The 27,979-nt window shown below is 56.5% G+C and overlaps 11 protein-coding genes across 11 annotated transcripts, besides 27 other annotated features; 7 read left to right on the top strand and 4 right to left on the bottom strand.

Annotated features, from left to right (window-relative positions):
* Positions 1 to 502: 502 nt before the first annotated feature.
* EKO05_0005140 (uncharacterized protein) lies at positions 503 to 1,105 on the bottom strand (the record flags this gene model as incomplete). The annotated part of the gene is made up of 1 exon (XM_038945749.1): positions 503 to 1,105. One exon carries the CDS (start codon positions 1,103 to 1,105, stop codon positions 503 to 505), a length of 603 nt encoding a protein of 200 aa, XP_038799684.1.
* Positions 1,106 to 1,638: 533 nt separating this feature from the next.
* Positions 1,639 to 1,655: a tandem repeat.
* A 1,802-nt stretch (positions 1,656 to 3,457) lies between these two features.
* Positions 3,458 to 3,500: a tandem repeat.
* A 292-nt stretch (positions 3,501 to 3,792) lies between these two features.
* Positions 3,793 to 4,036: a tandem repeat.
* Positions 4,034 to 4,096: a tandem repeat.
* Positions 4,097 to 4,471: 375 nt separating this feature from the next.
* Positions 4,472 to 4,575: a tandem repeat.
* Positions 4,576 to 4,771: 196 nt separating this feature from the next.
* EKO05_0005141 (Homoserine dehydrogenase) lies at positions 4,772 to 6,054 on the bottom strand (the record flags this gene model as incomplete). The annotated part of the gene is made up of 2 exons (XM_038939352.1): positions 4,772 to 5,859; positions 6,018 to 6,054. 2 exons carry the CDS (start codon positions 6,052 to 6,054, stop codon positions 4,772 to 4,774), a joined length of 1,125 nt encoding a protein of 374 aa, XP_038799685.1.
* Positions 5,767 to 5,822: a tandem repeat.
* A 194-nt stretch (positions 6,055 to 6,248) lies between the features above and the next one.
* On the top strand, positions 6,249 to 7,436 carry EKO05_0005142 (uncharacterized protein; the record flags this gene model as incomplete). The annotated part of the gene is made up of 1 exon (XM_038945750.1): positions 6,249 to 7,436. One exon carries the CDS (start codon positions 6,249 to 6,251, stop codon positions 7,434 to 7,436), a length of 1,188 nt encoding a protein of 395 aa, XP_038799686.1.
* Positions 6,875 to 6,939: a tandem repeat.
* Positions 7,437 to 7,475: 39 nt separating the features above from the next.
* Positions 7,476 to 7,520: a tandem repeat.
* A 392-nt stretch (positions 7,521 to 7,912) lies between these two features.
* Positions 7,913 to 7,943: a tandem repeat.
* A 47-nt stretch (positions 7,944 to 7,990) lies between these two features.
* Positions 7,991 to 8,234: a tandem repeat.
* Positions 8,235 to 8,286: 52 nt separating this feature from the next.
* Positions 8,287 to 8,319: a tandem repeat.
* A 219-nt stretch (positions 8,320 to 8,538) lies between these two features.
* Positions 8,539 to 8,683: a tandem repeat.
* A 99-nt stretch (positions 8,684 to 8,782) lies between these two features.
* Positions 8,783 to 8,909: a tandem repeat.
* Positions 8,910 to 8,980: 71 nt separating this feature from the next.
* Positions 8,981 to 9,034: a tandem repeat.
* Positions 9,035 to 9,156: 122 nt separating this feature from the next.
* On the bottom strand, positions 9,157 to 11,349 carry EKO05_0005143 (Non-specific serine/threonine protein kinase; the record flags this gene model as incomplete). Its single annotated transcript, XM_038939222.1, has 4 exons — positions 9,157 to 9,597; positions 9,645 to 9,897; positions 9,946 to 10,956; positions 11,207 to 11,349. 4 exons carry the CDS (start codon positions 11,347 to 11,349, stop codon positions 9,157 to 9,159), a joined length of 1,848 nt encoding a protein of 615 aa, XP_038799688.1.
* Positions 11,048 to 11,104: a tandem repeat.
* Positions 11,106 to 11,155: a tandem repeat.
* A 121-nt stretch (positions 11,350 to 11,470) lies between the features above and the next one.
* Positions 11,471 to 11,517: a tandem repeat.
* An 18-nt stretch (positions 11,518 to 11,535) lies between these two features.
* Positions 11,536 to 11,570: a tandem repeat.
* Positions 11,571 to 11,705: 135 nt separating this feature from the next.
* Positions 11,706 to 11,757: a tandem repeat.
* Positions 11,758 to 11,776: 19 nt separating this feature from the next.
* Positions 11,777 to 11,838: a tandem repeat.
* A 15-nt stretch (positions 11,839 to 11,853) lies between these two features.
* Positions 11,854 to 11,892: a tandem repeat.
* Positions 11,893 to 12,470: 578 nt separating this feature from the next.
* Positions 12,471 to 12,503: a tandem repeat.
* Positions 12,504 to 12,532: 29 nt separating this feature from the next.
* On the bottom strand, positions 12,533 to 16,250 carry EKO05_0005144 (Golgin imh1; the record flags this gene model as incomplete). The annotated part of the gene is made up of 4 exons (XM_038939238.1): positions 12,533 to 12,575; positions 12,632 to 12,876; positions 12,930 to 16,172; positions 16,233 to 16,250. 4 exons carry the CDS (start codon positions 16,248 to 16,250, stop codon positions 12,533 to 12,535), a joined length of 3,549 nt encoding a protein of 1,182 aa, XP_038799689.1.
* Positions 14,550 to 14,577: a tandem repeat.
* Positions 15,838 to 15,865: a tandem repeat.
* A 5-nt stretch (positions 16,251 to 16,255) lies between the features above and the next one.
* Positions 16,256 to 16,281: a tandem repeat.
* A 214-nt stretch (positions 16,282 to 16,495) lies between these two features.
* Positions 16,496 to 18,075, top strand: EKO05_0005145 (Hydroxymethylglutaryl-CoA lyase; the record flags this gene model as incomplete). Its single annotated transcript, XM_038939240.1, has 2 exons — positions 16,496 to 16,855; positions 16,912 to 18,075. The coding sequence occupies 2 exons, from the start codon at positions 16,496 to 16,498 to the stop codon at positions 18,073 to 18,075; spliced, it is 1,524 nt and encodes a 507-aa protein (XP_038799690.1).
* Positions 18,076 to 18,199: 124 nt separating this feature from the next.
* Positions 18,200 to 18,241: a tandem repeat.
* Positions 18,242 to 18,651: 410 nt separating this feature from the next.
* Positions 18,652 to 20,152, top strand: EKO05_0005146 (uncharacterized protein; the record flags this gene model as incomplete). Its single annotated transcript, XM_038939406.1, has 3 exons — positions 18,652 to 18,872; positions 18,946 to 19,339; positions 19,388 to 20,152. The coding sequence occupies 3 exons, from the start codon at positions 18,652 to 18,654 to the stop codon at positions 20,150 to 20,152; spliced, it is 1,380 nt and encodes a 459-aa protein (XP_038799691.1).
* Positions 20,153 to 20,727: 575 nt separating this feature from the next.
* EKO05_0005147 (uncharacterized protein) lies at positions 20,728 to 22,333 on the top strand (the record flags this gene model as incomplete). Its single annotated transcript, XM_038939311.2, has 2 exons — positions 20,728 to 21,405; positions 21,455 to 22,333. The coding sequence occupies 2 exons, from the start codon at positions 20,728 to 20,730 to the stop codon at positions 22,331 to 22,333; spliced, it is 1,557 nt and encodes a 518-aa protein (XP_038799692.2).
* Positions 22,334 to 23,053: 720 nt separating this feature from the next.
* EKO05_0005148 (uncharacterized protein) lies at positions 23,054 to 23,269 on the top strand (the record flags this gene model as incomplete). The annotated part of the gene is made up of 1 exon (XM_038939164.2): positions 23,054 to 23,269. One exon carries the CDS (start codon positions 23,054 to 23,056, stop codon positions 23,267 to 23,269), a length of 216 nt encoding a protein of 71 aa, XP_038799693.2.
* Positions 23,270 to 24,399: 1,130 nt separating this feature from the next.
* Positions 24,400 to 25,581, top strand: EKO05_0005149 (Licheninase; the record flags this gene model as incomplete). The annotated part of the gene is made up of 2 exons (XM_038939516.1): positions 24,400 to 24,496; positions 24,545 to 25,581. 2 exons carry the CDS (start codon positions 24,400 to 24,402, stop codon positions 25,579 to 25,581), a joined length of 1,134 nt encoding a protein of 377 aa, XP_038799694.1.
* Positions 25,303 to 25,369: a tandem repeat.
* A 1,870-nt stretch (positions 25,582 to 27,451) lies between the features above and the next one.
* Positions 27,452 to 27,977, top strand: EKO05_0005150 (uncharacterized protein; the record flags this gene model as incomplete). The annotated part of the gene is made up of 2 exons (XM_038939567.2): positions 27,452 to 27,495; positions 27,563 to 27,977. 2 exons carry the CDS (start codon positions 27,452 to 27,454, stop codon positions 27,975 to 27,977), a joined length of 459 nt encoding a protein of 152 aa, XP_038799695.2.
* Between the last annotated feature and the right edge of the window lie 2 nt (positions 27,978 to 27,979).

The raw sequence follows: 27,979 nt of genomic DNA on the forward strand, positions 1-27,979 counted from the left end.
TAAGCAGGTCGCCCTTGCCTAGGAGGCCCAGTGTGACTCTGACTGCGACTGTCGCCCTTGATCTTTTGCGAAAACGCCGAAATGGGTAAGCTAGAGCATGCGATATGACATGCGTGAGCCAAACAAGGTGGGTATCTGAAGATGGGCGCGAAAAAGCAAAGGTAAGGATGCACGTCGCGCTAGGCAACGACGAGCGTAGTAAAACAGGGTGGAAGTGGAGAATGCCGCTGCGCTGAAGAATGGTGTGATGTGAGCTGAGAAGTGTCGATATCGACGATGCTTTCGTGATGCTGATGTCTCACGAGACCAGACCGAACTCTGAACGTTCGTTTTCGTTTGCAAACCCGCGGAGCCTGGCTGCCGGAGCCGCTAGGTTCGGCAGCGGAAACGGTCTAGGCCCGCAATGATGCTAAGTCTCCATGTCAACCATACGACCAAGGCTGGGCGCAGGCTGTGCATCGAGCATGACGCGGTTGGAAGTGCTTGAACGTGCAGTGACTGTTCACTTGAACATGGAGAAGCGCTTGGTCTTGCGACCGATGCGCGACAGCATGCTGACTCTGTAGGGCTCGTTGGACATGGATTGGTGCCGCAGACTTGCCTGGTCGCTGCTCGATGTGTCGCTGGAGCCTTCGGCAGAGTTCTCGTCTTCCGCTTCTCGAACTGACCTGGGGAACGGAGAGACCGGGGAGCCCTCAGATGGGAAGAAGTACGAGTCGAGTCTTGCGTTCATGGCGCGGTTCTTCTCCGAGGCTGCTGTGACAATGCTGCTCTTGCTTCCGATACTCGTAACACTGTCGCTCCTGGATGTGATCAGCTGCAGGCGTTCGTCGCGACGAGCAGCGTGCAGACTCGTCGAGTGTGTGCGTGCAAGGCCAGAGAGAGAGCCCACAGGCGGAGCTGGGCCGTCGCCAATGAGCTTGTACTCGGAGCTGGTGGCATGACCTTGGCAGTAAGGGCAGTGGTCGACCTTGACTTCCCAGCCAGAGATGCCCAGCTTCTTGCTGCAAGTGGCCAGGTCTGTGGAGGGAGCACACGGTCGGACGAGATGATACCAGCGATGCTGGCAAGTCTGGTTGGTGACGCAAAGTTCGGTAACACACATGATGATGTTTTCCAGTGATGTCGAGGTAGCTAGGTTTGGGAGGAGTTGGTCCTTGAAATAGAGGCGACGTCGTTCTATGAGCGATTTGTGGTTGAGCGATTTGATGGTGGTTGTCACGAGACGGAGGCCAAGTGGTGGCGATCTGGGGCAGACTAGTTGCTAGTCTTTACAGCCACACTGGAGTATGAGCGGGGTGATGGTCGAACACAGTGAACCAGAGTTGGGATGGGCAAGTTGCGTCAGTTGGTAGCAGGCGGCAGGATAGCACTTATGAATGCAGGACCTTGCTCGGTGTGTGTTTGCGGTATGCCAAGGGATGGGAGCTGATAGGCTGGCACTGCAAGTGGAAGGGCCCTTGCCTGTGACGGAGAGTGGAGAGTGGAGAAGTGCTGTAGCGCGACAGCGAGAAACACGGACCAAGGTGACTCGGTGAAATAGAGTTCCTTTGAAAACGGCGGAGGGCGGAAGCTGGTGGAGGATGACGATTGGTGATGGCTGTGGGCGACTTGGTACTGGCAGGCTTACACGACAACGATGATGATGATGATGAAGGTGCAGAAGAACAGACGCAGCAGGTGGTCAGCCTTATGTGGTGTGAGGGCGCTGGAATCGTGTGACGAGGAGTCGTGCGCTGGACGGACGGTGGTTGCACAGCAGGCAGTCTGTATTTAATGCATCGTGGCGCTGGGCTGCAAAGGAAGCGTCGGCGGCGTGCTTGAGTCCTGACTGACATGGGGAGCACGTCTAGCGCGAGCGGGGAGGAGATTGGCAGTCTCTAACAGCGACGCGTGCCATGACTTGACTAAACGCAACGCCCAACCCGGGTTAGACGTGCTCTCTTCCATCAGCATCCCCGTCGCGGCGCCGGGACGATGCACACGGAGAGTCAAGCTAACGGCGCGCCAGGAGGTTGGTGACAAGCAGTGACAAGCCCCTGAGCAGATCCGTGCCAGTCGTCTGGGACGCGTATCCATCTTCACGCAGCTCAGCTTCGCAAACAAAACATCCACGTCTCACCGCTCCTGGATCGCCTCTTGTTCTGTTCGTGATGGTGAGCTCGGGCGCCCCTTTGACGAACGAACGTGGTGCAGCTCATTGGCGGTGGCCGCTTGTCTCGGGCGACGCCGCCATGCCGTGTCCTTTCATCGGCGCCCTGTGCAACTATCTTCCTCTTCCTGACACGGCGGCGGACGCTCTGACGACTGAAGAGAGTTGCAATCTGCGTACAGCCAGGGTTGCCTTCTGCCACCCGAGCCGGACAGGGCGACTGGTGCCGGGGATCGTCCCCACGCACCCGAGGCGCCAACGTGACTCGAGGACACGGTGCGAACAGCTGCGCCTCTGTGAGGGGTGGAAGGCAGCTAGAAAGTAATGCCGAACCTTCCATCAACGTGTTTCGACGCTCAGACGCTGCCGTCTTCCAACTTCTGCCTGAACAACGTGGTCAATACCAGGCTGCATATACCAATTTCGGTAGCGAGAGAGCTGTCGGCATACCGAAGGATTGCGCGCGGGAGAACCATGCTGATCTTTCGACTGGCTTGGAAGCGTTTCAGGCTTGGAAATGGCGGTGCACATTCGGATGAAGTCATTGTCTTGGGGGCCGACTGCACACCTTCCCTCTCGACACCAATCCGTGTCTATCACAGGATTCGTCCGCCGGATACTGCGACTGTCTCTCAGGGGCGATCGTTCATCTGCGAACGTTCATCTGCGAACGTTCATCTGCGAGCGTTCACCTGCGAACAGTACTCCTGAACACCCTGGACGTGCACGCCCCAGCGTTGCAGCCCAAACTGCCGTTTGATAAACCAACACCTTAATCTAACTTGAACTTACGACACGGCCTTTTGCGACACCGTCTTCTGCGACACAGACGTCACGAATCGCACCCTCGCCAAAGACGTCGGTGCTTCATTCGGCGCTTGGTAAGACCGTGTGTGCAATCATGCATGCACCTCCGAGCCCATCCTATCATCACTCTCAGCGGACAATAGCGGACAATAGCGGACTAAAACAGTGCGCACTAGACACGACACGACGTAAACCACGACTACACGTTTGCTATCCATAGTCACTCTGGTTGCAAGTCACTGTGGTTGCACATCACCCGAGCATCAGCTGGCAGCGGGCTCATCCTCACCCTACCGCGACCCTTCAAACACCGTGACAACGACATGTTCATGCGCGAGTAGGTGCACGACATGAGCATGGCTCGCCCACCCATGCAGCGCATATCGACAAAGCTGCACAGCCTCAACGCCATCATGCAATGCGCACGCTAACCTCATTCCCTCCGCTGCCGCCAAGCAACATCGCCAAGGCCCGCCAAGCAGCCAAAGAGCTTCACCCCGCAATCACATTACTATCCCTCATGGCCATGCTATCGCTATCGTCACGCGGGCAGCTCCCGCATTCGCCGGCACGAGAACGCAAGCGGAGTCACGCAGCGAGTCCGGCCTGGATAGCGCATTCCCAGCGCGCCCAGCTGTGTACAACGCCTCCGCTAGGCCCGATGCCACGGTCAGCACACCCTCCCACTGCATGTTGCAGCTTGCCGTTCAGCGCTCGGTGATTTAGGGCTCGGGAAGGGGGTGGGGGTGCCCATGTGCTAGACACGTTGTCGTGCGTGTGAAGCTAGCTAGATAGCTGACAAGTGTATTTGCTGTATCACGTCACATTGTATGTGGCTTGAATTGATTTGAGATGATTTCTTACCATGACTTGATTTAACATGACTTTAGTTGATTGACTTGATGTGACTTGACACTACATGCTGGACTTGATTTGACCTGACTTGATTTGACCTGACTTGATTTGACCTGACTTGATTTAACATGACTTGATTTGACCTGACTTGATTTAACATGACTTGATTTAACTTGACTTGATTAACTTGACTAGATTTAACTTAACTTGAGCTGATTGACTCAACATAACTCCACCCAACTCAACCTAACCCAAGTCCACCCCCCCCTCTCCACTCACCTCCCAGCATCCAACGCAAACCACGCACGCCACCCCACAAACAGGGATACAAACAAGGACACAAACAAGGTCTCACCACCCAAAAAAAAAAGCCACCAGGATATCCCTCAACACCGCATTCCCACCCCACCACCTGCCCATCTTAGGCGCTGAACGTCCAGTCTCCCCGCAGTCTTCATCTTCACTAGCCAAGCCCCCACGCCCCAGATGTAGACTGCGGTGTGCAGTCTGTGCTTGGACTCGTCCGTGCAGGTCACAGTCGGTGGAGCTACACCGGATCTCGCAGTGGGTTGGCGTTGCTTGGCGTTGCTTGGCTGGGGATCGGAGGAGCTTGGGATCGAAGCGGAGTGCTGGCTAGACTGGGCGGTGGGTTGGGTTGTGTGGTATGGGAGGTGAGGAGAGGAGAGGCGAGGCGAGGGTATGTGGCGGTAAGCGCGGTGTGGTGACGGTGTGTGTAGGTGAGTGAGTTAGAAGGTAGGGTGGAGTGCGTGGATAGCAGAGGGACGTAGTGTCTTGAGGAGTGGATGGCTGGTGGTTCGTCGTGTTGAAAGTAGTGGTGTGGGTAGTTGAATGTTATGGCCAATGGAAAGGCAGTGGGAGTGGCTTTTGACTTCTTTCACGTTTTGAGTTTATAGTCTATTCTTGCAAAGTCAAACTTTTCTGTCATTCTCTACCGACCTAGTGCAGCAGCCGCAACACCTTGACCAGATCGGCTGTGACGCCCATGGCGGTGACGTCGGCGCCGGCGCCGGCGCCCTGGATGATGAGCGGGTTGTCGCCGTAGCGCTTGGTGTAGAAGGCGATGATGTTGTCGCTGCCCTTGAGCGCGGCAATGGGGTGGGTGGCGTCAAACTTCTCCAGCCCGACCTTGACGGCGTTGGCGGGCACGTCGACGGAGCCGACAAAGCGCACGACCTTGCCCTCGCTGGCGGCTTCCTGCTTCAGCGCGTCCATCTGGGCGTCGTACTGGGGCAGCTTCTCGAGGAAGTCGTCGCCGGACTGGCAGGACTCCAGCTCGGCGGGGATGAGCGACTGCACGGGGAACGAGGTGGGCGACTCGACGGGCAGGCCGGCCAGACGGGCGAGGATGGTCAGCTTGCGGGCGACGTCGAGGCCGTTGAGGTCGTCGCGGGCGTCGGGCTCGGTGTAGCCCTTGTTCTTTGCGTTTGTGACTTCTGCGGAGAATCTGCCGCCGCCGCCCGAGGTGGGCTGGAAGCTGTTGAAGAGGAACGACATGGTGCCGGAGAAGACGCCCTCGATCTTGGTGACCTCATCGCCCGTCTCGAGCAGGTCCTTCAGGGTGGAGATGACGGGCAGACCAGCGCCGACGGACGACTCGTGGAAGACATGGCCACCGGCGCCGGAGCTGTTGGAGCCGTTGGCGGCGGCGGCGAAGATGTCGTTGAAGAGCTGCAGGTTGCCGGAGAAGGCCTTCTTGTTCGGGGTGACGATGCTGATGCCCCTGTTGAGGAAGGTCGGGTAGGCGTTGGCGACGTCCTGGTTGGATGTGTTGTCGACGAGGACGACCTTGCCGGGCGCCTTGACGAGGTAGTCCTGCAGCTGGGGGAGGGCCAGGGAGGGCTTGGCGTTGGTCTCGAGCTCGGCCTCCCAGTCGGAGAGGGACTTGTAGTCGGCGTGGTAGACGGCCTTGTTGGACGTCGACAGCCAGATGAGCGAGAGGCGGTAGGGCGACGAGGGGGATTGCGAGAGGCGCGAGGCGAGGCCCGAGAGCTGGTGGAGGAACGCCTTGCCTACGCCGCCGGCGCCTGTGGGTGTCAGCGTGTGATGTCAGGGTGTCAGGGTGTCAGCATGGCAGCATGCGATTGTGAGGGCAGTGGGCCAGCAGAGGCCAGTGTAACTTTTTTCGAGGCGCATGCATGGGGGATGGCGGGGGGATCAAGACACAGCACAGCAGCAGACGCACCAATGACGGCAATGAAGACTTGACGGGGAGGAGACATGGTCGCTGCGTGTCAATTGGGAGTGCAGTGCGTCTGGAAAAAGACTGAATCTGGAGAAGAGACTCAATCTGGGAAGAAGCTCCAACGCCGGTCCACCATGTCTGTCTGAACGTGGGGTGCGCGATGATGCAACGGCGCCCACGCTCCGACATCGCCCTGGCTCTGCGCGACGCGTGCGTCTCCACAACCTCAACATGTCCGCACCCAACACCCACCTCTCCGCCAAGGACGCGCATCTCTACGGCGCCAAGAACACGGCACGGAGCAAGCGCAGGGAGATCAGCAGCTCCAGCACCGTCGCCTTCTCCTCGACCCTCGCCCACCTCATCAAGGCCTCGTCGTCGACGGCAGATGGCAGCACGCCCTCGACCGCCGGCCGCGCCCGCCCGCGCAAGGACGACATCAAGACGCACAAGGACGACATCTTCAAGACGCACAACAAGAACGACATCTTCAAGACGCACAACAAGAACGACATCTTCAAGACGCACAACAAGAACGTGAAGAAGCGTGCCCTCGCCGACCTCGCCGACGCCGACCTCGCCACCCAGAAGCACAGAGGGCGCACCGGCGCCGAGAAGGAGGCAGACGAGGCCTCGTGGAAGCGCACCCAGCGCCGCATGGAAGAAAAGGCGCGTCTGTATGCAGCCCTGAAGAGAGGAGACGTCGAAGACACCGACGACAGGTACGGCGTCGACTTCGACCGCAAGTGGGCCGACACCGAGGCGGCAGCCGCCGCGGGTAACGCCTCGTCCTCGTCCTCGTCCGACGGCGGCGACAGCGCCGACGAAGAGCACGTTGAATACGTCGACGAGTTCGGCCGCACCCGCAAGGGCACCCGCGCCGACGCCCTGCGCGAGGAGCGCCGCAAACGCACCCTCGCCCACGACGTGCCAGACCGCTTCACCGCCCGCCCCAGCATGCCCGACCACGTCATCTACGGCGACACCGTCCAGACCAACGCCTTCAATCCAGACGAGACCATTGCCCAGCAGATGGCCGACCTCGCCGCCAAGCGCGACAAGGAGCTCACGCCGCCCCCCGACCTGCACTTCGACGGGCGTGCCGAGGCCCGCTCCAGGGGCACCGGCTTCATGTACTTTGACCAAGACGAAGAGGAGCGCCAGAAGCAGATGGCGAACCTCGACAAGGAGAGGGCCGAGACCGAGCGCGTCAGGAAAGAGCGCAAAGAGGCCATCGACAAGAGGAAGGAGATGATCAAGGAGAAGAAGAGGCTCATGGCCGAGAAGCGGAGCAAGGGCAAGGCAGAGAAGTTCCTGGACGCGCTTGGTGTGGAATTGGCCATGGGTGGGGAGGGAGACGAAGCGGACAAGCAGCGCGTGGTGGTGGAGGAGGAGGCAGAAAAATCCCACGAGGCCTGATTTGCGCATGCATGCATTCAAACAACGATACCCAGACTACACACCTCACACCCCATCCCCTCTTCCACCCACCACCCACACCCCTCGATCGAACACGCTTGCTCCAATCTACATGTCCAACCTACCCACAACCCCTCTCATGCGCCTGCTAAACACGCGTCCAACCCCCCCACCGACACCGCCTGACGGTGGAGTGGGAATCTCCACCATCTCCTCGCAACCGAGCGTCCCTCAGCAAGTAGGAGTGAAGTCCCTCCACCGTCTTCCACTCTATAGTTGCCAGTTGGCGATTAGCGGCGTAACATAGCATACAGCTGGCTGCAGGACGGCATCAATCGCACTGGTCGCTGCAACGCACATACGCGTGCTCTTCTTGATTGATGTTTCGTACCATCTGCCACCGTCCAACCATCCACCGTTCATTTAAGAAATCTAGAACACGAAAATAGCTATAGCTATACACTCTAGGCCTGGAGTTGGGTTTGGGGTTAGTTTTGGGTTGGGGTTCATCTGGCTTGGTGTGTGTGTAGTTTGTGTAGAGTAGTTGTAGCTACTTTATTTCATTTCATTTCATTTCATTTCAATTCATTTCATTTTATTTTATTTTATTTCATTTTATTTTATTTTATTTTATTTTATTTTATTTTATTTTATTTTATTTTATTTTATTTTATTTTATTTTATTTCATTTCATTTCATTTCATTTCATTTCATTTCATTTCATATCATTTCATATCATTTCATATCATTTCATATCATTTCATATCATTACATTACATTACATTTCATTACATTTCAACTCTGCTTCTATTCAAAGAAGTCAGGACCGAGTTTAGCAACCTAGAAATTGATCCATCCATCCATCCATCCATCCATCCATCCACCCCCAACGTAGCGCTCCATCAACACCTTTATCCAGTTAGCGTAGCAGCGTTCTAAACCTACGTAAATGTCCACATATCTATTACTTACTTGCTTTATTGCTTAATGGAAGGATGGTTAGATTATTAACTGACTGAAACTAAAACTAGACGGATTGATTAGTTGTGAAGGGAGAAGGAAGGGGGGAAGGAAGAGGAAGAGAAGGAGGAGGAGGAGGAGGAGAAGGAGAAGAAGAAGGAGAAGAAGGAGAAGAAGGAGAAGAAGAAGAAGAAGAAGAAGAAGAAGAAGAAGAAGAAGAAGAAGAAGAAGAAGAAGAAGAAGAAGAAGAAGAAGAAGAAGAAGAAGAAGAAGAAGAAGAAGAAGAAAGGATCAAGATAGTGTCCACGGTGAAGCGTACTAAAAAAAAAAAAAAGGGGGGGAAAAAAAAAGGCCAAAAGCTAAGAAGATAATAGGATGTAATCTGATCTCGCTCTCTTCCTTTCTGGTTCTCTTGCTCTTTGCTCTTCCCTTTTCCCTTTCCCTTTCTCTTCCTCCGCTCCTCTCTTTTCTTCTCCCCTCCTCTCCTCTCTTCCCTTCTCGTCACTGCTCTTCACCATCGCTACTTCTAACCCCCGTCTGAAACACAGCTTCTCGAAAACACCGTCTTGTGCTTGTTTGCCAACGATATGACATGGCCTGACATGACGTGACCTGCCCTGCCCTGAATTGCATAGACAAAACCCAACTCAACCCGTGCATGCTGCCAAAAATCATGTTTGCATCCACCCAGCTCATAACGTCGTAGCGCGGCAACCGACCAACCCAGCCCAACCCAACTGATGGATGGATGGACGGCTGTCTACCTCGTCTTCTTGATCTCCGTCGCCCAGCCTTCGATCCCCTCGCCCTTGCTCCTACACGGGATCCCAAGATCCAGATTCTCCATTCCTTTGGTGTCCTTGAGGAACTCGTGGCTCGCCATGCCGCCCGCGTTTGCGCGATCCACGGGGAGCAGCTCCAGCATGGGCAGCAGGAAGCTGGCAATCTCTTTGCTCTCCTCCTTGCCGAAATGGTACTTCTCGTGCAGCACGTCGGGGAGGGCCCAGTGGCGCAGACGGTGAATGTTACGCAGCTCGCCCTTGCGGTTGAAGATTTCCTGGCTCCATTTCCCAGAGAGGCAGAGCGATTTGGGGAAGGGGCCGAGCAGCTCGATGATTTGCGCAATGTGGTCGTCGTCTTTGCCGTATTTAGTGCCGGACTGCGGGTCGAAGAGGTAGTCGCCTGTGATCAGCTCGAAGGTCTAGCACGATATTAGCAAGCATTCATCTCGGGCTGAGAGCTGCCTACCATAGCTGCCATGCTCCAGACGTCGGTGCTGGCGCCCCATTTGCTGCCCAGGATGACTTCCGGAGACCTGTATTGCCGCGTCTGGATGTCGTTTGTAAAGTGGTGTCCGACCCAGCAGGCGTTTCCGAGATCGGCAATCTTGACGGAGATTTTCTCCAAGGCGAGGTCGGGTGTGCCTTCGGCGGACTTTTCCTTTGCGGATGTGGATTGCTTGTCGAGACTGATGCCGGAGACTTCTTTGGTGAGGAGGTCGCTGTTCAGTGTCAGGTTTTTTTCTTCAGCAGTGGCTCAAGGGACTTACGCTGTCTTTTCTCGCTGCTTTTGTACTTCGTCCTCGCTGGCGTTGGGCTTCAGGCCGAGGCGCTCGGCCATGGACATGGTGGAGGATTGTGACGAAGTGCCTAGAGCACCGCTCATTACAAAACCGTCTTGTGAAGAAGATGGACTCGGAATGGTGGTGGGGGAGTGTTTACCTGTGCTCTCGTTCATGACTTTGTTGAGGCTCTGCGCGCTCGCGGGGAAGGTGCCGAGCTCTGCGTGGTTGAAGCTGGCGTTGAGCGGACTGGGCAGCGGCTGGCTCCCTGTGATCAGGGTGCGTCTTCTCCGGCGGCCGTTCCTGTCGCTGGTGTCGGCGCTGTCCTTGGGCTTGGGCTCATCCTTGACGTAGGCCTTTACAATCTGCTCGACGTCGCCAATCTCTATCAAGACGTTCTCGGGCTTCAGGTCGGTGTGGATGATGCCGCACTCGCGGTGGAGGTAGTCGAGGCCCAGCAGGACCTGCTTTGTGATTTGCTTGACGAGGGGCATGGGGATGCCGCGGTGGTTCCAGCGCTTGATCAGGCCCAGCAGGTTCTCGCCGAGCACCTCGAAGACCATGCAGACGTGGACGCCGTTGGGGCCCTTGTGGTTGAACGAGTCGAGCAGGCTGACGACGTGGGCGCGGCCGGGGTGGGCTTCCTTTGCGTCGACGACCTTTTTGAGCAGCTTGATCTCGTCGAGGGCGGTCTCGGTGTAGTGGGCGGCGGAGCGGACGACCTTGAGGGCGACGTGCTTGCCCGTGGCGTTGTCGCGGGACAGCCAGACGGTGGAGAAGTGGCCCCAGCCGAGCTTGCGCACGATGGTGTACTTTCCGTCCTTGTACTCCTCGCCGACCTGGACGGGGTGGTAGCCGCCCTTGCAGTAGTCCTCGCTGTCTTCTTCGTCGGCCGTGTTGTCGGCCTCGTCGACGGACGAGGCGCTGCTGTCGGGCGAGTGGCTGAGCGTGTTGCCGTACATTTTGTGCTGCTGCAGCGGCGAGGCCGTGTTCTGCGCGCTGCGGGGCTGTCAGTGATGATGCATGGGGGTGATGGATCTTCTGAAAGTGGGGTGTTGGCGTGCGCGTTGAATGTCGAGCGTTCACGTCCACGGCCACGGCACGGCAACGGCAACGGCAACGGCAACGGCAACGGCAACGGCAACGGTGAAGGTGGAAGGTGGGAGGTGCAAGGCAGAGGTTGAACATTGAACGTTGAGCGCCAAGCCGTGGGGGCTGATGATGCAGATGGGTAGAGGAGAGAACTCACTTTGCGCCGGCGTGGCCCTCGGCGGTGATGATGGGCTTCAGGTCCTGGCCCTTCCGGCGCTTCTTGCCGCCGTTGCCGTTGGCGGCCTGAGCGACCGCCTTTGCCTTGTTGATGGCGGCCTTCTTGATGTCGGCGCCATTCATCGTGGGATCGTGGGCTTCCCCGCCACGCGCTGGCCCACGGTCCGAGGAGGGGTGGGGAGGATCAGGCCGAGTCGACGCGCAGGCAGCACCTCATCGGCGTGCGGCGCAGGGAGCAGGAGGGGTGCGTGTGCGTGTGCGTGCGTGTGCGTGCGTGTGCGTGTGCTGTGCAGGTAGGGAGTGGGTGGATGCAGTGCAGTGCAGTGCAGTGCAGTGCAGTGCAGAACAGGAGCGCGATATGCCTATGCTTGCTGTCGCACCGTCTGCGATTTCTTCAATTGCTGGCTCGCTGGCTTAGCGCTCGACTCTCGGGCCTATCCTGGCTCTGCGCCCCTGACGTGATTGGTGGCGGGCGAGGGGTGCTGTGCTGCTGTGCTGGGCTGCTGGGCTGCTGCGTTGCTGGCTGGGCTGCACGGCGGCTCGTTATGGGGACGGCAGGCGACAGGCGGCAGACGGCAGACGGCAGGCGGCAGACGGCAGACGGCAGACGGCGAGCGCTGTGCTCGTAGACAGTGAAGAGGCAGAGCAGAGCAATGACAGTGCAGACGCGCGGAGCTGGTGATGGAATCGAGCGCGAAGAACGCTGCCCGGTTGCTGTCGTGCATGCCTAGGCTGGTACAAGTAGGGTAACCTGCGACTGATGTCATCGCCCGAATGCATCACCACCGTCCTCGAAATAGTCTCCGCCCGCATGGCTGCGGAACGCCTAGCGGCCAGTGCTTTGCCGTAGTACCTGTTTTGCTCACTCACGACACGCACGGCTATCGGCTGGGGCTGTCGTGCATCTTTGCGGACGCATGGTGGACGTCGTGAACCATGGCAAGACGTGTCATCTCCACTCGTCCTTCACCTCGTGAACCACTCCAAGACAGGAAGCTCTACCAACACCTCACCTCGTAAGCAACTGCAAGACAGGAATCTCTACTCGCACCCCACCTCGTAAGCAACTGCAACACAGGAATCTCTACTCGCACCCCACCTCGTAAGCAACTGCAACACAACACAACACACAAACCTCGCTCCACGCCTACCCACCACCCAGCCCGTCATCACCATGAACATCCATCCTCCCTCCCCCCAGATACAGCAATATGGATACACCCGTCCCAAACGCCTCCCAATGCAAAAAAAAAAAAAAAAAAAAAAAAAAAAAAAAACACCCCCTTACCGCGTTAACCCCCCGCCCTCACTTGGCCGAGACCGCAGCCATCCACTTCTGCTCATCTTTCCTGCAACACCCTATTAGCACCCTGTCGTCAAAGGGGGAATCAAGTCAGGAGCGTACTTGTCAAAGTGCAACAGCATACCCAGCACGGGAATAAGCTGCTGCTGGTACTTCTTGTCGCGCTGCTCGAGGAACTGCAGGAGCACGTTCTTCAGGTACACGTAGTCAATGTCGGCGGGAGACCCGCTGGCCTTGAGCGTTGGCGAGGTGAGTCGTGACCGCGAGGATTCGATCGAAGCTCTCGACGAGTGGGGGTTGGAGTCTGCGCCTTTTTGTTGGAGAGACCGCAGCTCGTCGGACAGGGTCTGGTGCTTGTTAGCAACTACACTCGCGCGGCTCGTCAGGCAAGGCTACGCACCTTGGTCGACTTCTGCAGCTTCTCCAATCGGCCTTGGGTCTCGTCGAACGCTCGTCGAAGCTCCGTCTTCTCGCGCTCCAGCTCGCGCGCTTGCTTCTCGCTCTCGTCGAGCGTGTCCCGGAGCTGGCCCATGGCAGACCGAACCTCGGAAGCTTCCTCTGTAGCCTGGGCAGCCCGCTTCTCGACCTCTTCCTTCTGCTTGCGCAGCTCCCTCTCCGCGGCAGCCATGTCCTCTTTGTCCTCCTGTGCACGCGTCACAGCACGTTCGGCATCGCGAACCTTTTGCTTGAGCTCTTCCAGCTCCCGTGCGCGCCGCCGACTGAACGAGCTGGCTTGCTCTTCAGCGCGCTCCCTCTCTTCGACGGCGAGATCGAGACGTTCCTGCATTTCGCGTATCCGTGCATCAGCCCGGCCTTGAGCATCGGCCAGTAGCCTCCGCATCGTCTCTGCCTCACGCCCACGCTCGCTCAGGAGTCGATGCGCATCGGCAAGCTCCTCTTCCAGGCTCTCACCCCTAGCTTTCATCTCTTTCATCTGCGTGCTGATCTCTTGCGCTTGGTCTTGCATGCTGTTCATAAGATCCTGTGCGCTCGCGTACTGCGCAGACTTCAGCTGTATCTCTTCGCGTAGGCTACCCGCATCGCGCTTGAGTTTGGCAACCTCGTCTTCCCACTCTTGCACGGTGTTGCGAGACTTCTTCAGCTCCTCTTGCGCCTTGGAGAGGTCCTTGGTAAGCTTATCACGACTCTCGGTGACATCCTTGCGCTCGATCTCCGTGTTCTGTAGGTCTCTCTGGATCTTCTTGTTGGTCTCTTCGAGAGCCAACCGCTGCGTTGTTTCCTGCTTGATCTTCTCGTGGAGAGACTTGACGTCTCCTTCCTTGTCGGAGAGCTGTGCGCGGTACGTGGCAATCTCCGACTTCAGGTCCTTTTCACGACCTTCCAGCCGCCTGACCTCCTTCGTACTTGTTGATAGCTCGTCTTTTGTTGATCGAAGCTCGACGACTTCTTTACGCAGAGAGAGTAGCTCAGGCTGCGCCTTCTGCAGCATCTCTCGCATGTCGGTGAGGTCCTTGAATCGAGTCGCTGCAAGCTGCTCCGCAACCGAAAGATCGGTCTGCAACGAGTCCGACTTGGCTTTGAGCTCCTCAAACTCGGCTGCCATTCTCTTGCGCTCCTTCTCAGAACTCTCCTGAGCCGCTCGACCAGTCTTCAGCTCTGCAACCTCCTTCTCCAACTTGGCAAGATCGTCCTGCAGTGCGACCTTCTCGGCTTGCAGCTCCTTGACCTTGTCTTTGGCTTCGGTGTGCTCAAGACCAAAGTCAAGTAGATCCTGTCGCAAGGTCTCGATCTCTTCCTTCATGTCATCCTGGTCCTTGAGTTTCTTTTTCAGATCCTCGAACGAATTGACCTTGTCTGTGAGTTCAGCCTCCAACCTTTCAATGACCGCAATCTTGGCCTCGAGATCAGACTTGAGTTGACCGACGGATTGCTGGGCCTCCTCGAACTGAGCAGATGAGAACTCCGGTTCGCGCGGGCTCGGCAGGATGCTGGCAGTGCCGTCTTCGCTTGGTGTTGCCTCAGTCGCAGCGACGGCCAGCGTATCAGCACCCTTGCCACCCTTCTTCTTTTTCTTGTTCTTCTTCTTCGACGACGCAGATTCCGTGGGCTTGGCTGGCGCAGCGGCAGCGGCAGCGGCAGGTACAGGCTCGGGTTGTGGTGCGGGCTCTGGCTTGACCTCCTCTTTCTGCGTGGCCTTCGCTTCCAAGTCTTTCTTAGCTTGCTCAAGACTCTTCAATGCTCCATCTCTCTTGGTCTCGGTCTCCTTCAGCTTATCGCGTACATTGTTCAACAGGCCGTGGAGTGTCTCGCTGCGCTTCTCGCCCTTGGCGTGCGTTGACCTGAGCTCTTCTAGGTCTGTCTCCAGCTTCCTGACTTGAGCGCGCAGTGTTGCCGCTTCCTCGTTGTTCACAAGGTCCTCTCCTCTCGAAGCACGCAACTCTTCCAACTCTTTTGCGGTCGAGTCTAATTTCTCCTTCAGCTCAGTAACGGTCTTTTCATGGTCGGCTTGGCTCTCCTGATGCTTGGACAGATCCTGTTCAGCCGTGGCCAGCTTAGACTCGAGGTCCTTGATGGCGCCGTCAAGCTCCTTTTCTCTCTCATCAGCCTCTCTTTGCAGTCGTTGTGAAGTTTCCTTGAATGTGTTTAGATCGTTCGTGGTGGTCTCGAGATTCTCCATGAAGGATTTGGCTGAATCCTGCGCAGACGAAAGCTCGCTCTTCAGCGACTGGTTCTCGTCCTCCAATTTGCCAACCTTCTCTTCACTCTCCTGTAGCCGCTCCTGCAGACGCGGGAGTTCGCTGTCGTATGAGAAGAACTCCTCGGTCGCATCTGTGGTTACCGTCTGGTCGGACGCCTTCGAGGCGGAAGACGGCGCGATCGACTCGCCCTGGTCTGTCGAGTCGTCCTTGGAAGCGTCGGTGTGGTTTGATGCCTGGGTCTTCAGTGTCTCGGCCTCGTCGGTTGCTTCCTTTGCTCGCTTTTCGGCGTCGTCCAGCTTCTTGTTCAGAGCGTCGCGCTCTTTCGAAACCCTCTTTAGTTCCTCCATAAGCATGTCACTTTTGACGTTCAACTGGCCGAGGTATTCGACAAAGGCTGAGGCATCGTTGATCGACGTGAGGGGCGTGTACTCGCGGAGGGAGGCTTCAAAGGTCTCAATGGCGCCGATGCGAGCGTGCGCAATGCGGTAGGAGGAGAGCAGTGTGGCGTATTTGGGCTCGAGTTTGTCCAGTCTCCGCAGCCGCGTCTGCACTTCAGGAGGAATCTCGGGCGCCTTCTCTGGCGTGTCATCGGTGTCGTCGGTCTTTCCAGCCCTTTCGTGGTCTTGTGGCTTCTCGTTTCCATCTTCAGCTGTGGCTGTGGCTGTGGCTGTGGCTGATGCTGATGCTGTTGTGTCAGCAGCTGGTGCCTTCTCCTTTGGCTTCGGTGTCGCTGTGCGACTCGGCTGCTCGCTCTCTTCGCCTACGACGAAATCGGGGTCGAATTCGGAGGGATCAGGACCTCTCCCTGTGGGCGGCGCTGCCTGGCTGTCTGCGTCTTTGCCTTTGGCCGGCCGCTTCGAGGGCGATAGGTTGCGTGAGGTTGAGCGCCGGGGCGCGGCACCTGCTCGCGGAGGCACTGAAGGCGTGGTTCGCTGCTTTGCCTGCTCCTCCGCTATGCGCGCATCAATGGCGCCGCGAATGCGCTGCAAGGTCTTTGGTCAGCTTGCCAACGAGGGACCTGCATGGAACGTGGTCATAGGCACCTGGAAACCTTGAAACATGCTTGCAATCAACCAACCAACCAATCAACCATGCGCGCGGAGTAGGAATAGAAGGAGAGAGTGCAGCCACGGTGCGCGCAGGATGGGGAACAGCAGGACAAGGTGCAGCTAGCGTGTTTCCATGGCTGTTGTTGAGATGCGCAAGACGAAGACAGCTTGCACATGTCCAAGCTTCCAAGGGTGGACGGCGCAGAAACCCCGGCGGACAAGGATGGGGCTCGGCTAGGGGCGACGCTAAGAAGTTGATGTGTAAAAACCGTCGACAGCAGCAGAGACAGGCCGTCGACAGCCCCTCGACAGCAGCAGAGACAGGCCGGAGACAGCCCCTCGACAGCAGCAGAGACAGGCCGGAGACAGCCCCTCGACAGCCCCTCGACAGCCCCTCGACAGCCCCTCGACAGCCCCTCGACAGCCCCTCGACAGCCCCTCGACAGCCCATCGACAGACCAGCAACCATGGCCACCGTCGAGATCAACCTGCCGCTGCCCGTCCTGCCCGAGGGCTGGGCCGGCGACAAGGACTTCAAGCCCCTCGGCTCCCTCAGCAAGACCAACGACCGCAAGATCGAGCCGGTCGGCCCGCACTTCCTGGCCTACGCCCGCCGCGTGCGTTCCTCTGCGAAGACCCTGCCGCCCAGTGCACCGCTGACATCTACCCGCAGATCCGCCACAAGCGCACCTTCTCCGAGGACGAGCGCATCCAGGCGCAGGCCAACGTCAAGAGCGTCGAGGAGGAGGACCCCGACGACGTTGACGAGCCCGAGGACCCGCAGCTGCTCCTGCGCGAGGCCAAGGATTGGAAGTCGCAGGACCACTACGCCGTGCTCGGCATCACCCGCCACCGCTGGAGGGCTACCGAGGACCAGATCAAGCGCGCGCACCGCAGGAAGGTCCTCAAGCACCACCCCGACAAGCGCGCCGCCGCCGGGGGCACCGAGGACGACCAGTTCTTCAAGTGCATCCAGAAGGCCCACGAGGTCCTGTCCGACCCCGTCCGCCGCAGGCAGTTCGACTCGGTCGACGAGGCCGCCGAGGTCGACCCGCCCTCCAAGAAGGATACCCAGAAGGGCAACTTCTACAAGCTGTGGGGCAAGGTCTTCGAAGCCGAGGGCCGCTTCTCCACCAAGCAGCCCGTGCCCAAGCTCGGCAACGCAAAGAGCTCCAAGGAGGACGTCGAGCACTTCTACAACTTCTGGTACAACTTCGACAGCTGGAGGTCCTTTGAGTACCTCGACGAGGACGTCCCCGACGACGGCGAGAGCCGTGACCAGAAGCGCCACGTCGAGCGCAAGAACAACGCCGCCCGCAAGAAGAAGAAGACGGAGGACACGGCCCGCCTCAGGCACCTCGTCGACGACGCCCTTGCTCTCGACGAGCGCATCAAGCTGTTCCGCCAGGCCGAGCACGCCGAGAAGAACAAGCGCCGCTTCGCAAAGGAGGCAGAGCAGAAGCGTCTCGCAGAGGAGGCCGCCAAGGCCAAGGAGGACGAGGCCAGGCTCGCGGCCGAGAAGGAAGAGGCCGACAAGGCCCAGAAGGCCGAGGGCAAGAAGGCAAAGGAGGCTGCCAAGAATGCCGCGAAGAAGAACAAGCGTGTGGTTCGTGGTGCCGTCAAGGACGCCAACTACTTCCACGGTGCTGGCGACGCCCCCGCCTCGCAGGTCGAAGCCGCTCTCAACGACGTCGACGCCATCATTGCGAAGATCGACAACACGGAGCTGGCTACGCTCGCTGGCAAGCTCAACAGCGAGAAGGATGCTGGCAAGATCAAGGAGGCTTTCCAGGCCGAGAACCAGCGCCTCGGCCTCGGACTGAAGTCCCTGGCTTAGGTGGAGTGGAGACAGCTGCTTGATGATCACGACCCCTCTATAGACATGTAGACTTTTGCATTGCGACCGCAGTAATTGCATTGGTACACGATTTCATGCAGGATGAGGTTTTCCAGATTCACGGGAAAGCCCTGACAGCCCTGAAAGCCCTAAAGCCCTAAAGCCCACTTCGATCCACAGCTGGACCCCGCGGGCGGCTGAAGCTCTGACGTCCTCCAGGGTCTGGGACTCTGGGCGAGAACATCACCAAGACCAAGGCGCGACTGACCGAGCCAAGCGCCGTGTCTGTCCACTAGATCGGGCACTGCCTCACGAGCTTCTAGAATCTTTCTCGTTCTCTTTCAATATCAACTGCAACCATTGTTTCTGAATCTTCAGTGCGCTCGTGTGCTTCGTTGCATACCCCGCCTGCGCCTCTAGCGCCTTGAACGCTTGAACCTCACGATCGCAAGATCGCAACCACCCGTAAAGGCCCGCATTGCTAGCAGACTTGTTGCGACCAAGCCCGAGTGGCGTATTCCTCTTCATTCGCACGCTCACCAGGAGCACCCATTACACAGCATCGTCCCTGCCAGCATGAGCGCGTCCCCCAAGGACCGCCTCTCGCGCAATGCATCGCCAGCACCTCGTCAGGGCGTGAGCCCGCTCCTTTTACCGACTCGAGGATCGCTGTCGCTGGCTCAGGAGGAACCGCGCCGATCGTCTATTCAATTTCTGGCACACAGGAATTCGTCGTTACCGCGAGGGAGTCCCAAGTCTAAGCAGAGGCGGCGCCTGTCTTCACCACCTCCTCCTCCGTAAGTCTGTGCACTGCACTCCTCTCCAGATCTACACTCCTCTTCAGATCTATGGAGGCTAACTGCTCTACAGAAACTTTCAGCCACGTGTCTCGTTTGATACTTTCGACAAGCCCGCAGACTTCATCGAGGAGAGTTCCTTCACTCTAATAGCCAAGCACAAGGACTATGAGTACACCAAGCGGTCCAGGACATTTCTGTGTGGCTTCGACGAGAACGAATACTCTACCTACGCGCTTCAATGGCTGATCAACGAGCTCGTGGACGACGGTGATGAGATTGTGTGTCTGAGGGTGGTGGAGAAGGAAGACACAATAGCTGGAGACCGCAGCGTAGAGACCGGGCGATACAAGAGGGAGGCCGACGCAACCATGCAGGACATTCAAGGTCGGAACCGGGAGAACAAGGCCATCAACCTCATCTTGGAATTCTCGGTTGGTAAAGTGAACAAAGTCATCGACGACATGGTCAGTCCCCGGCTAGTTCGGCATTGATCACCTCCTAACTCTCACTAGATCAACCTGTACGAGCCTGCAATCCTCGTTGTCGGCACAAGAGGCAAGAGTCTGGGTGGCTTCCAAGGTCTGCTTCCGGGAAGTGTTTCCAAGTACTGCCTGCAACACTCCCCCGTACCCGTCATCGTCGTGCGCCCGACATCGAAACGTGACAAGGCACGAAGTAAGAGGGCAAACGATCCCAACCGACTGGGCTACCAGGAGATGCTGGCCAAGAGCGAAAGCTTGCTGGATGTCACCACGAGTCCAGCTCCAAGTCCACGCGGCAGCTTCGTTGCAACCGATGAGCAGGCTGCTGCGGTGAAATCATCCCTTCAGAACCAGAGTGCGCAACCTACGCAGCCTGTCGAACCTTCACCGCTGGCACAAGTGCACCGCGCCGAGGAAAGTGACGACGAGAAGGACTTGCGAAGTCCAGGGTCGCTGCTCAAGAGTCCTGAATTGCAGAATCTCGACAGTCCTGACCTCAGCAGCGAATCCAGCAGCGAAGACGAAGGTTACGAGGGCGGTGTGTCAACAAGATCGAGGAGTTCAGGGTCTGACGAGGCACTCGGTGGGGCAGGACATGATACCACTACCACAGGAGGAACAGGTGCACAGCAGTACGAGCCAATCTCGTTCCAGCCGTTCCAGCCGCCCTCAGCAGCAGAGCTGGCGGCGAGCAGGGCGGCGGCCAACGAGCGTGAAGCCGCATACGTGGCGCCTGAACCGAAGCAAAAGGTGGATCACAGGTCAGCAGCGCAGAGGATCATGGAAGGCGTATGAGTTGTGGCTATATCGGTGCGTTTTGCAGCAATACTATAGCTTAGCTTGCTGGCATGGTAAAAAGTCGACGTCGGCCTAAAGCAATAGCACGCTTGAAGATGAATGGACGGAGGCCGTGCAAGACAACTGGTGTGCAATCCAACTCATACAATGAACCCTCAGCCACTTTGGTTACGAGCGTGCATACTATGGGGAGCCGAGCCGAAGAGCATATCGATATCGCGGCATCGCCTACACGTGCCGTGCCATCCCTGTTAGATCGACGAACATGACGATTGACGGTTCTAGCGGCGTTTCGAGGCGACGCGTACCTGAGCTGCGAGGGCGTCCGAGGCACTCTATCTTCAACACTCGCGCTCACACGCCCGCTTTACTTCTTGTGGCACGCCTGTCTCATCCATGCATCCCAACGACTGAGACGCCGAACCGAGTCCCATGGACGTACAAGCCACATCTTCGACTTAGAGGAAGCTGCGCGACTACCTCACCACACCACCTGAACGACTCCACATCCAGCTACCGCTTTACCTATGGTTTCTCTGCAAGACGATTGCGATGAGTGCGTCCCGGCGTACATGGTGCAGAGAGGGCCGGTGAAGACCATCATCTCAGCGCTTCCGTTCCTCCTTACCTTCTTGGTCGTTGCACTCGGCGTATCTCAGAAGCTGTTCCCCGTCCTCTCCGGCCACACCGACCGCAAGGCGCACCATAACGATGCACGTCTGCCTAAGAGCGCATCTCGCGAACAGACCCCACTAGTCAAGAAACTACAGTTGAATGCGCGCTCGCTCGCTGTTGTCATCTTCTCCACCAACATCGCCCTCTCTGCCGTCCTTGCCGAGCTCATCTTCTGCGAGATCACAAGCACCGGAAACCGCGCGACCCGCACCTTGGCCCTCAAGCTCACGCTTCCTTCGCTGTTGTTTCTCCTCGTCGTTGCGACGCCGGCGCTCGAGATACACTCGGTGGTGTCTGGAGCTGGTTGGAGTACTGGTGGCTCACAGAGCGGGCGGCGAAGGGTTGCTTGGGTGTTGGAGGGTTGCGGTCTGGCAGTATGGCTTGCCGCTTTCTGGTACCTTGGCAGCGGCTTGCTGGGGACATATCTGCACGAAGAGTCTTATGTGCACAACCATACTTTCAGCGAAGGCTGCCTGGAGAGGATTGGTGTCATCGGTATTAGTATGATGGCCTCCCTCACGGGTTTCGCTGCAGTCTCGTCGCTGTGGCAGACCTTTGGCGTCAAGTATCGACCGGTAAGCACTATTCATTATACAGGCTTTTTGACTATGCTGACACGTACAGGTGTCCGACACGGACATCTCCCGCAAGCAAGCCGGCATCCAGGCTACAAACGACATGCTGCTAGCCAAAGAATCACGCCTCCGCGCCATCGAACGCAAGTTGACCGACCATCCGCAAGAAGGTCTTATGGGCCGTGTGGTTGGCACCATTCGCGGAAATCCAGATCTGCAAGAGCGCAACATGCTCCAGCTCGAGATCCAAGGGCTCGAAACAATGCGACACACGCTGCAGAACTCGCAGAATGTTCTTCAAAACCGACGTCAGACACAGCTTCGATCTCACACAGCCTACGGTCGCATTCTCAACGCGTTCTCCTTCGTCTTTGCCATTTACTGCGCGTATCGTATTATCGCTACAAGCGTGACGATACTCCGCCGTTTCTCCTCGTCGAGCGCGAGTTTCGCGAGCTCAGACCCAATCAACAACTTCCTCGCCCTCTTCGCAAAGCATTGGGATCCCACCATCGACCGTGTAGCCTGGAGTCGCACAATTTCCTTCCTGCTCTCTGGCGTCATCCTTTTGTTATCGTTCAACGCTGTTCTGCAAACCTTTTACCTCTTCTCGCGCGCGGCACCGGGCATCTTGCATCATGCGCAAGCCAACTTTGCGCTCCTTATTTCACAAATCGCAGCGACCTACGTCATCAGCTCTGCGCTGCTCCTCAGGAGTAATCTTCCTGTAGAAATGAAGAGTGCGATTAGCGATGCATTGGGGGCGCCGTTGGAGCCTAGCTTTACGGAGAAGTGGTTTGAAGGGTGGTTCCTGGCGGCGAGTCTCGTGACCGCTGTTGGACTGTGGGCGGGCAAGAGATTGAAAGGGGACGGATGGGATGAAGATGTTGAGGAAGAAGGATACATCGAGATGGGGAAGAGAAGCTGACGAGACATGATGAGATTACGTGGCTTGCTTCTTATGGATGACATACTCTACGATAACATAAACTAGAGCATCATAAATTTCAACTCTATGTTTACATGCCTCAATATTCCATGGAATAAATCAAGGACTATTCTATCTACAACATCGGCCTTTGACACCGTCAGTCGGTCCAACCGCCGACCGTGTTTGTGAATCGAGACTGGACCACCGGAGATGCAGGTCCATCAATCAGCACACTGAGCCGGATTGACCATTGATCAGCGTGCATGGTAATCTGCCAAAAGTCGGCAAAACAAGCTGCTATTCTGCACGGTAAGAATGGGGCGACGTTGTCGAGTGGAGCACCTCATAGGTTACGTCGATGTTATGCGCCTGCTGTACTGCTCTGACGTCACCGGTGGGGGGCAGCTTCAATCAAAACAGACGCGGGGCACGACAGCAAAAACACAAACTTACCAGCAATCCTCCAACTAAACTACAAGCCTCTTAAGGTATGTCATTCAGGGTTTGATTTCAATGAAGTGGTACTGCTGCTAACTCCGCCGCAGCACTCTACAACACCTTCACCCAACAACACACCAACGTACGCGCAACTCAATCTCCCCCAGCCATCCGTCAGCACTTCAACCCCTTCCTCAACCTTTAGTCTATGCCTACTCTGCTCACTCCCTTCCGCCACTCGACTCACCTTCACTCTGTCTAACACCCCCCAGCATCACAATGTCCGCACCCCAGCAAGGCCGTCAGTCCCCTGAGCCTGAGAGCCAGTCCGATGCGCAGAAGGGCCAGCAGGCGCAGCCCAACCAGCAGGGCGGCGAGACCCAGACCAAGGAGAAGTCCGACGACCACAAGTCCGGTCTTCCCTCCAACCCCACCCACATCCTCGAGAAGCACTCCGAGGAGACGACCAGCAAGACAACCACTCCCCCGAACTAAGGGATGAGATTGAGATGGGAGATGAGAAGAAGGAGATGGATTGAACAGTGACTGCAGTATACCATGAGCAGTATGTATATGACGTCCGTAAGAGGCCGAACCTGATGGTGCCTCCAATGAATATGCGGTTGAACGCCGCTTGTTTTTATGTCTTTGTGTGTTGTTCTGCTGCCTGAATGGCATGAACGCCTTTTCCAAGACATTTAGGTCTCGCATTGGCTTTCACCTCGGTCTTTGCTAACATGGTACCGTCTTTAACTAGCAATAGGGGCTCGCTTTCTTCCTTATTTAGACATGTTCTCTTCGACAATACCCACCACATACATACAGCAAGACAGTACTGCTGCATAACTTTGGTCCAATCGTGGTCGCCAACAAACCATTCCCTCCTTTTGTTTCTATTCCTGTCTTGTCGATTTGACGCAACGCCATCCGCTAGCTTCCGTCGCTCCCACAAAACCACGCATAGTAACGCCCATACCTCGCACCACGACGCCCACACCTCGCACCACGACGCGCAAGATCTCCATACGATGCTGGATAACGGATTTATGCAGCTATTCGCTCTATCCAGCCGGCTATTGTAGTCGCTGTTGGATATCATGAGGCCGACACCTCCGTGAGCCTTTGCCACACAGACCGTCACAATTGCATTGCCCCTTGGCCAAAGCTCTACGCACAACACAGTTCTCAGAAGAAGAACGATATCCGAGTCTTCTTATGGAATGCTGGTCCCCACGCTGTCCGTATCTGTGGAAGCGAACTGGTTCGTAGCTGCAAGAGCAAGGGTGGGGCGCGCGTCGTCACCCTGGCACGCGTCTGGTGCATAAATCGACGACCAACCACGATGACTTCGTGCCCCATCTCCGGCACTTGTTGAATCTAACGCTTAGATCCCGCTGTGATCAGCGAGGTTGGCATGGTTTAATCTGTGCTTCTCGCAGCCACTTTCACGGGGCGTACGTACCCACGAGGTTGGTATCGGGGGCATTTCAAGAACGCTTCGTCCACGCTATTTCTGGAATTGAGATTTCCTTCACGTCTTTTTCATATTGAGAAACATCCTTGTCAAAACCCTGGTGTACGACCAGGTTCATTTGACCATTCGTGCGTAGAACTGCACTTCCAGTATGATGCTTCCTCGGTGTACTACATGGCTAGCACTGCTTCTCGCAGTAACCAACACTGTCGCCCAAACGACCACATCGTGCAATCCTACTGAGAAAAGTGAGCAGCATCTACCATAAACACTACCACCCACCCTAACACTTCCAGCCTGTCCGGACGATACAGCGCTCTCATCTAGCACCTACACACATGACTTCACCACATCTGGTGCCGATGACAATGCGTGGAACGTCACTGCGGGAAAAGTGACCTACACCTCCTCCGGCGCAGAGTTCACCATAAACAAGCCCGGCGACGCGCCTACAATCCAGTCAAAATGGTATATCTTCTTCGGCCGCGTCTCCTTCTTCGTCAAAGCCGCGTCCGGGACAGGAATCGTGTCGTCGGCGATCCTCGAATCCGACGACCTCGACGAAATCGACTGGGAATGGCTCGGCGGCACCAACTACGCGTCTACCTGTCAGAGCAATTACTTCGGCAAGGGCAATTCATCGAGTTACGACCGCGCCGCCTGGGCAGCAGTTACCTCCACGCAAACCACGACCCACAACTACACCATATCCTGGACCTCGAGCGCCACAACATGGTACATTGACCAAGTCGCCGTGCGGACACTCGCCTACGCCGACGCCGTCAGCGGCACAAACTACCCGCAGACGCCCATGAACATCCGCATCGGCATCTGGGCGGGCGGCGACAGCGCAAACGACCCCGGGACCATCGAGTGGGCAGGCGGCGAAACAAACTACGGCGACGGACCGTACACCATGTACCTCGAGAAAATCGAGGTTGTCAATGAGAATCCGGGAGCGAGTTATTCGTACGGTGATCGTACGGGGGATTATACTAGTATCCAAGTCAGCGACGCCGAAGACGCTGACGCGGCGAGCGTGTCTTCTAGCTCCTCTGCGTCGACGTCGGCGTCGGGAAGTGCGCAGAGCAGTTCCGCCACGGCATCGTCATCGGCATCGGGGACTTCGGCTGCTTCTACGACTCCAGCTGTCTCTACGACTTCAGCTGCTTCGACGACGGGCTCGCTGACGGGTACTGTGCGGACGACTCCCAGTGCGTCGTTGTCGGCGCTTGCTCAGGCTGCTGCGAGTCCGGCAGTGAGGGTCGGTGCTGATATCTGGCGGTATGCTATACTCGGCGTGCTTGTGTTGGTTTGCGAGGTGGTGTGGTAGCTTGGATTGGACGTGCTTGGACTCGTGTGGAGCGAGGGAAGAGTTTGGTGGATACAAATACATACCTCATGTTAGAACCCCCCCGGTGCGTGATGCGTCGGTTAGTGTAACAGCTGAGATGGGATGCGTACGTACCCAACTCCAGCGCGAGGGAGCTCCTTGGCGTTTCATAGCTCGTGCGAGATTATTGCAGACATGCAAAGTGAAGCCGGGCTACAAGTAAAGCCGTAGAGGATAAACAAGTCTGCATAAGCAATTCTCCTGGTCACTTTGCAAGGACTTCGCCTAACTAAAGAACTGCAGTCATCACAAGCCAGAGCCATCAGCGTAAGCAAGCCAACCCCTCTACAAATTTCGATCTCTCCATTTTCTCACTTTCTGACAAAGTCTACAAGAACAGACGCTCTTTTGCTTGTGGTTCCATTCACAGTGCTCGAAGACGTACAGACGGCGATGTGAAGGTGAGCAAAGTTGAGTCTCTAAGAAACAACTGCTGACCCATCATCAGGAAGATGCAGATTGACCTTCTCATCTCACATGAAGTTTTCGTCACGGGCATAGCTATAGCGAGGTGCATACTATCGACAGGTTCGTGAGTGCAAGTTACTGTAGCATCAATCCGGGCGCAGCGTGAAGCCGTGCATCTTTAAATGGTGCTGCACTACATCAACTCTGAAATCCCCCAGGTCGTTCCCTTCGACGTGAACGCTCCTGTCGTTGATGGACTTCCCAAAGTCGGGACTTGGGCCTCGTCGAGCGCAAATTACAGTCGTTCACACCTGTCTCGCTCCTGTCCACACTATTCAACGCCTCGCAGTGGTTCTGCCCGCCGACCGGCTTGTCGAACGGCAGACGATGTGCATGTTGGAATAATCGATACCGAAACACGGAGAAAAAGAGCACATCCGAGCTAGTTAAAGGATCGTATCTAGATGTCTCAAAAACTGCATGGACGAGCAAGACATATGATAGGCGTTTAGATCAGGATGTTCTTGCAAACCCATCTCGAGCAATAGCAAATTTAGGTGGCGATCACTCCATGGGAGAAATCGATAGGGACCTTAAGATCGCCTTCTCCATGGCAAATGTTGTCTCTGCTTAGGTTTGGTCGGCAGAACTATCACAACAAATGCAGCGCTCTTTTCTCCGGATTCGTGAATTCACATTTTGATCAGCAAGACAGGATTCTTGGTCGCAAGCATCGCTTCAAGCAAACACTCATGCTCCAAATCCCACGCTACCCCAGAACAACCCCAAGTCCACTACAGTCGTGCCACCTGTGTTCCAAAGACAATTTACTTCGGCACGATAGTACGGGGCGGTATGCGACTCGACAACACTGTTTATCCACGGCATTTCTGAGAGCGTTAAATCCTTCGATTCGTTTCGAGTACAGACATGTCAGGATGTCGAGTCAGGTTGCCAGTACAAGGACACTGGCCCACGCACGTAGCCTTCCGGGCATCGTACCGTGAACTAACCTCTAAGCAACCATAATCGATAAACACGATCCCCAGGAAACAATCAGCACTCTTGACTCGATCAGTCAGGCAACATTCAAGTCAGACGCCAATCGATATGCTGCCAAAGAAGCAGCGCGTCGTCTACTTGCTGGGCTCGAGGTGCCGTTCGAGCGATGATGGACTCTGGCTTTCGAGACTCCCGTATTGGTGCTAAGACTGCAAATGGGATCTGACCTTGGGGTTTGGAACAAATGGGCAGAGGCTGAGATGCGTAAATCTGGAGATGCGGATGAAGGCAGACACTCTTCTGATCCGGTACAGGGCTGTTTTTGAAGCATCTGACAGCGCTCTATGTACTTGAAGAGACCGATGTGGATAAGTGGAGGCTTACACCTTATACTCGAGCTATGGGAGATAAGTCTACTCATGCAGATCAGATCATCCAGTGTGGGTAAGTACAGAGAGTGACGAAAGCCAACTAGTCTCTAGGGTGTGAGTTAGTGCACTGACCTTTGCAGCTTGGTCCATACCATTCCAAGCGGTGCCAGCCTTGCGAGGTTCCTCCAGAAGTACAACTATCAGGATCCGCTCGACAACACTAAGCTCGACAACTATGCGGACATGACAGGCGGAGCCGACTTCTTTGCTACCTGTGCAAAAGATCCGGAGCAATTGGGCAGTTCATTCATCGGCCTCATGACGGCGTTGCGAAACCAAAAGGTGCCATGGACCGACGTGTACGACACGACCGACTTGGTCTCAAATGCCGATCTGAAAAGCGGTGCACGGCTCTTCGTCGACATTGGAGGAGCCCATGGCCTCGATACCGAACGCCTGCTCGCAAGACACCCATATCTACCCTCTGATGTCCTCGTGGTGCATGATCATCGGAAGTCGTCGCGACGACACCGGAAGAGCTGGAACCACGTGTGAAG

This window comes from Ascochyta rabiei, chromosome 7, assembly GCF_004011695.2.
Source record: "Ascochyta rabiei chromosome 7, complete sequence".
NCBI lineage: Eukaryota > Fungi > Ascomycota > Dothideomycetes > Pleosporales > Didymellaceae > Ascochyta > Ascochyta rabiei.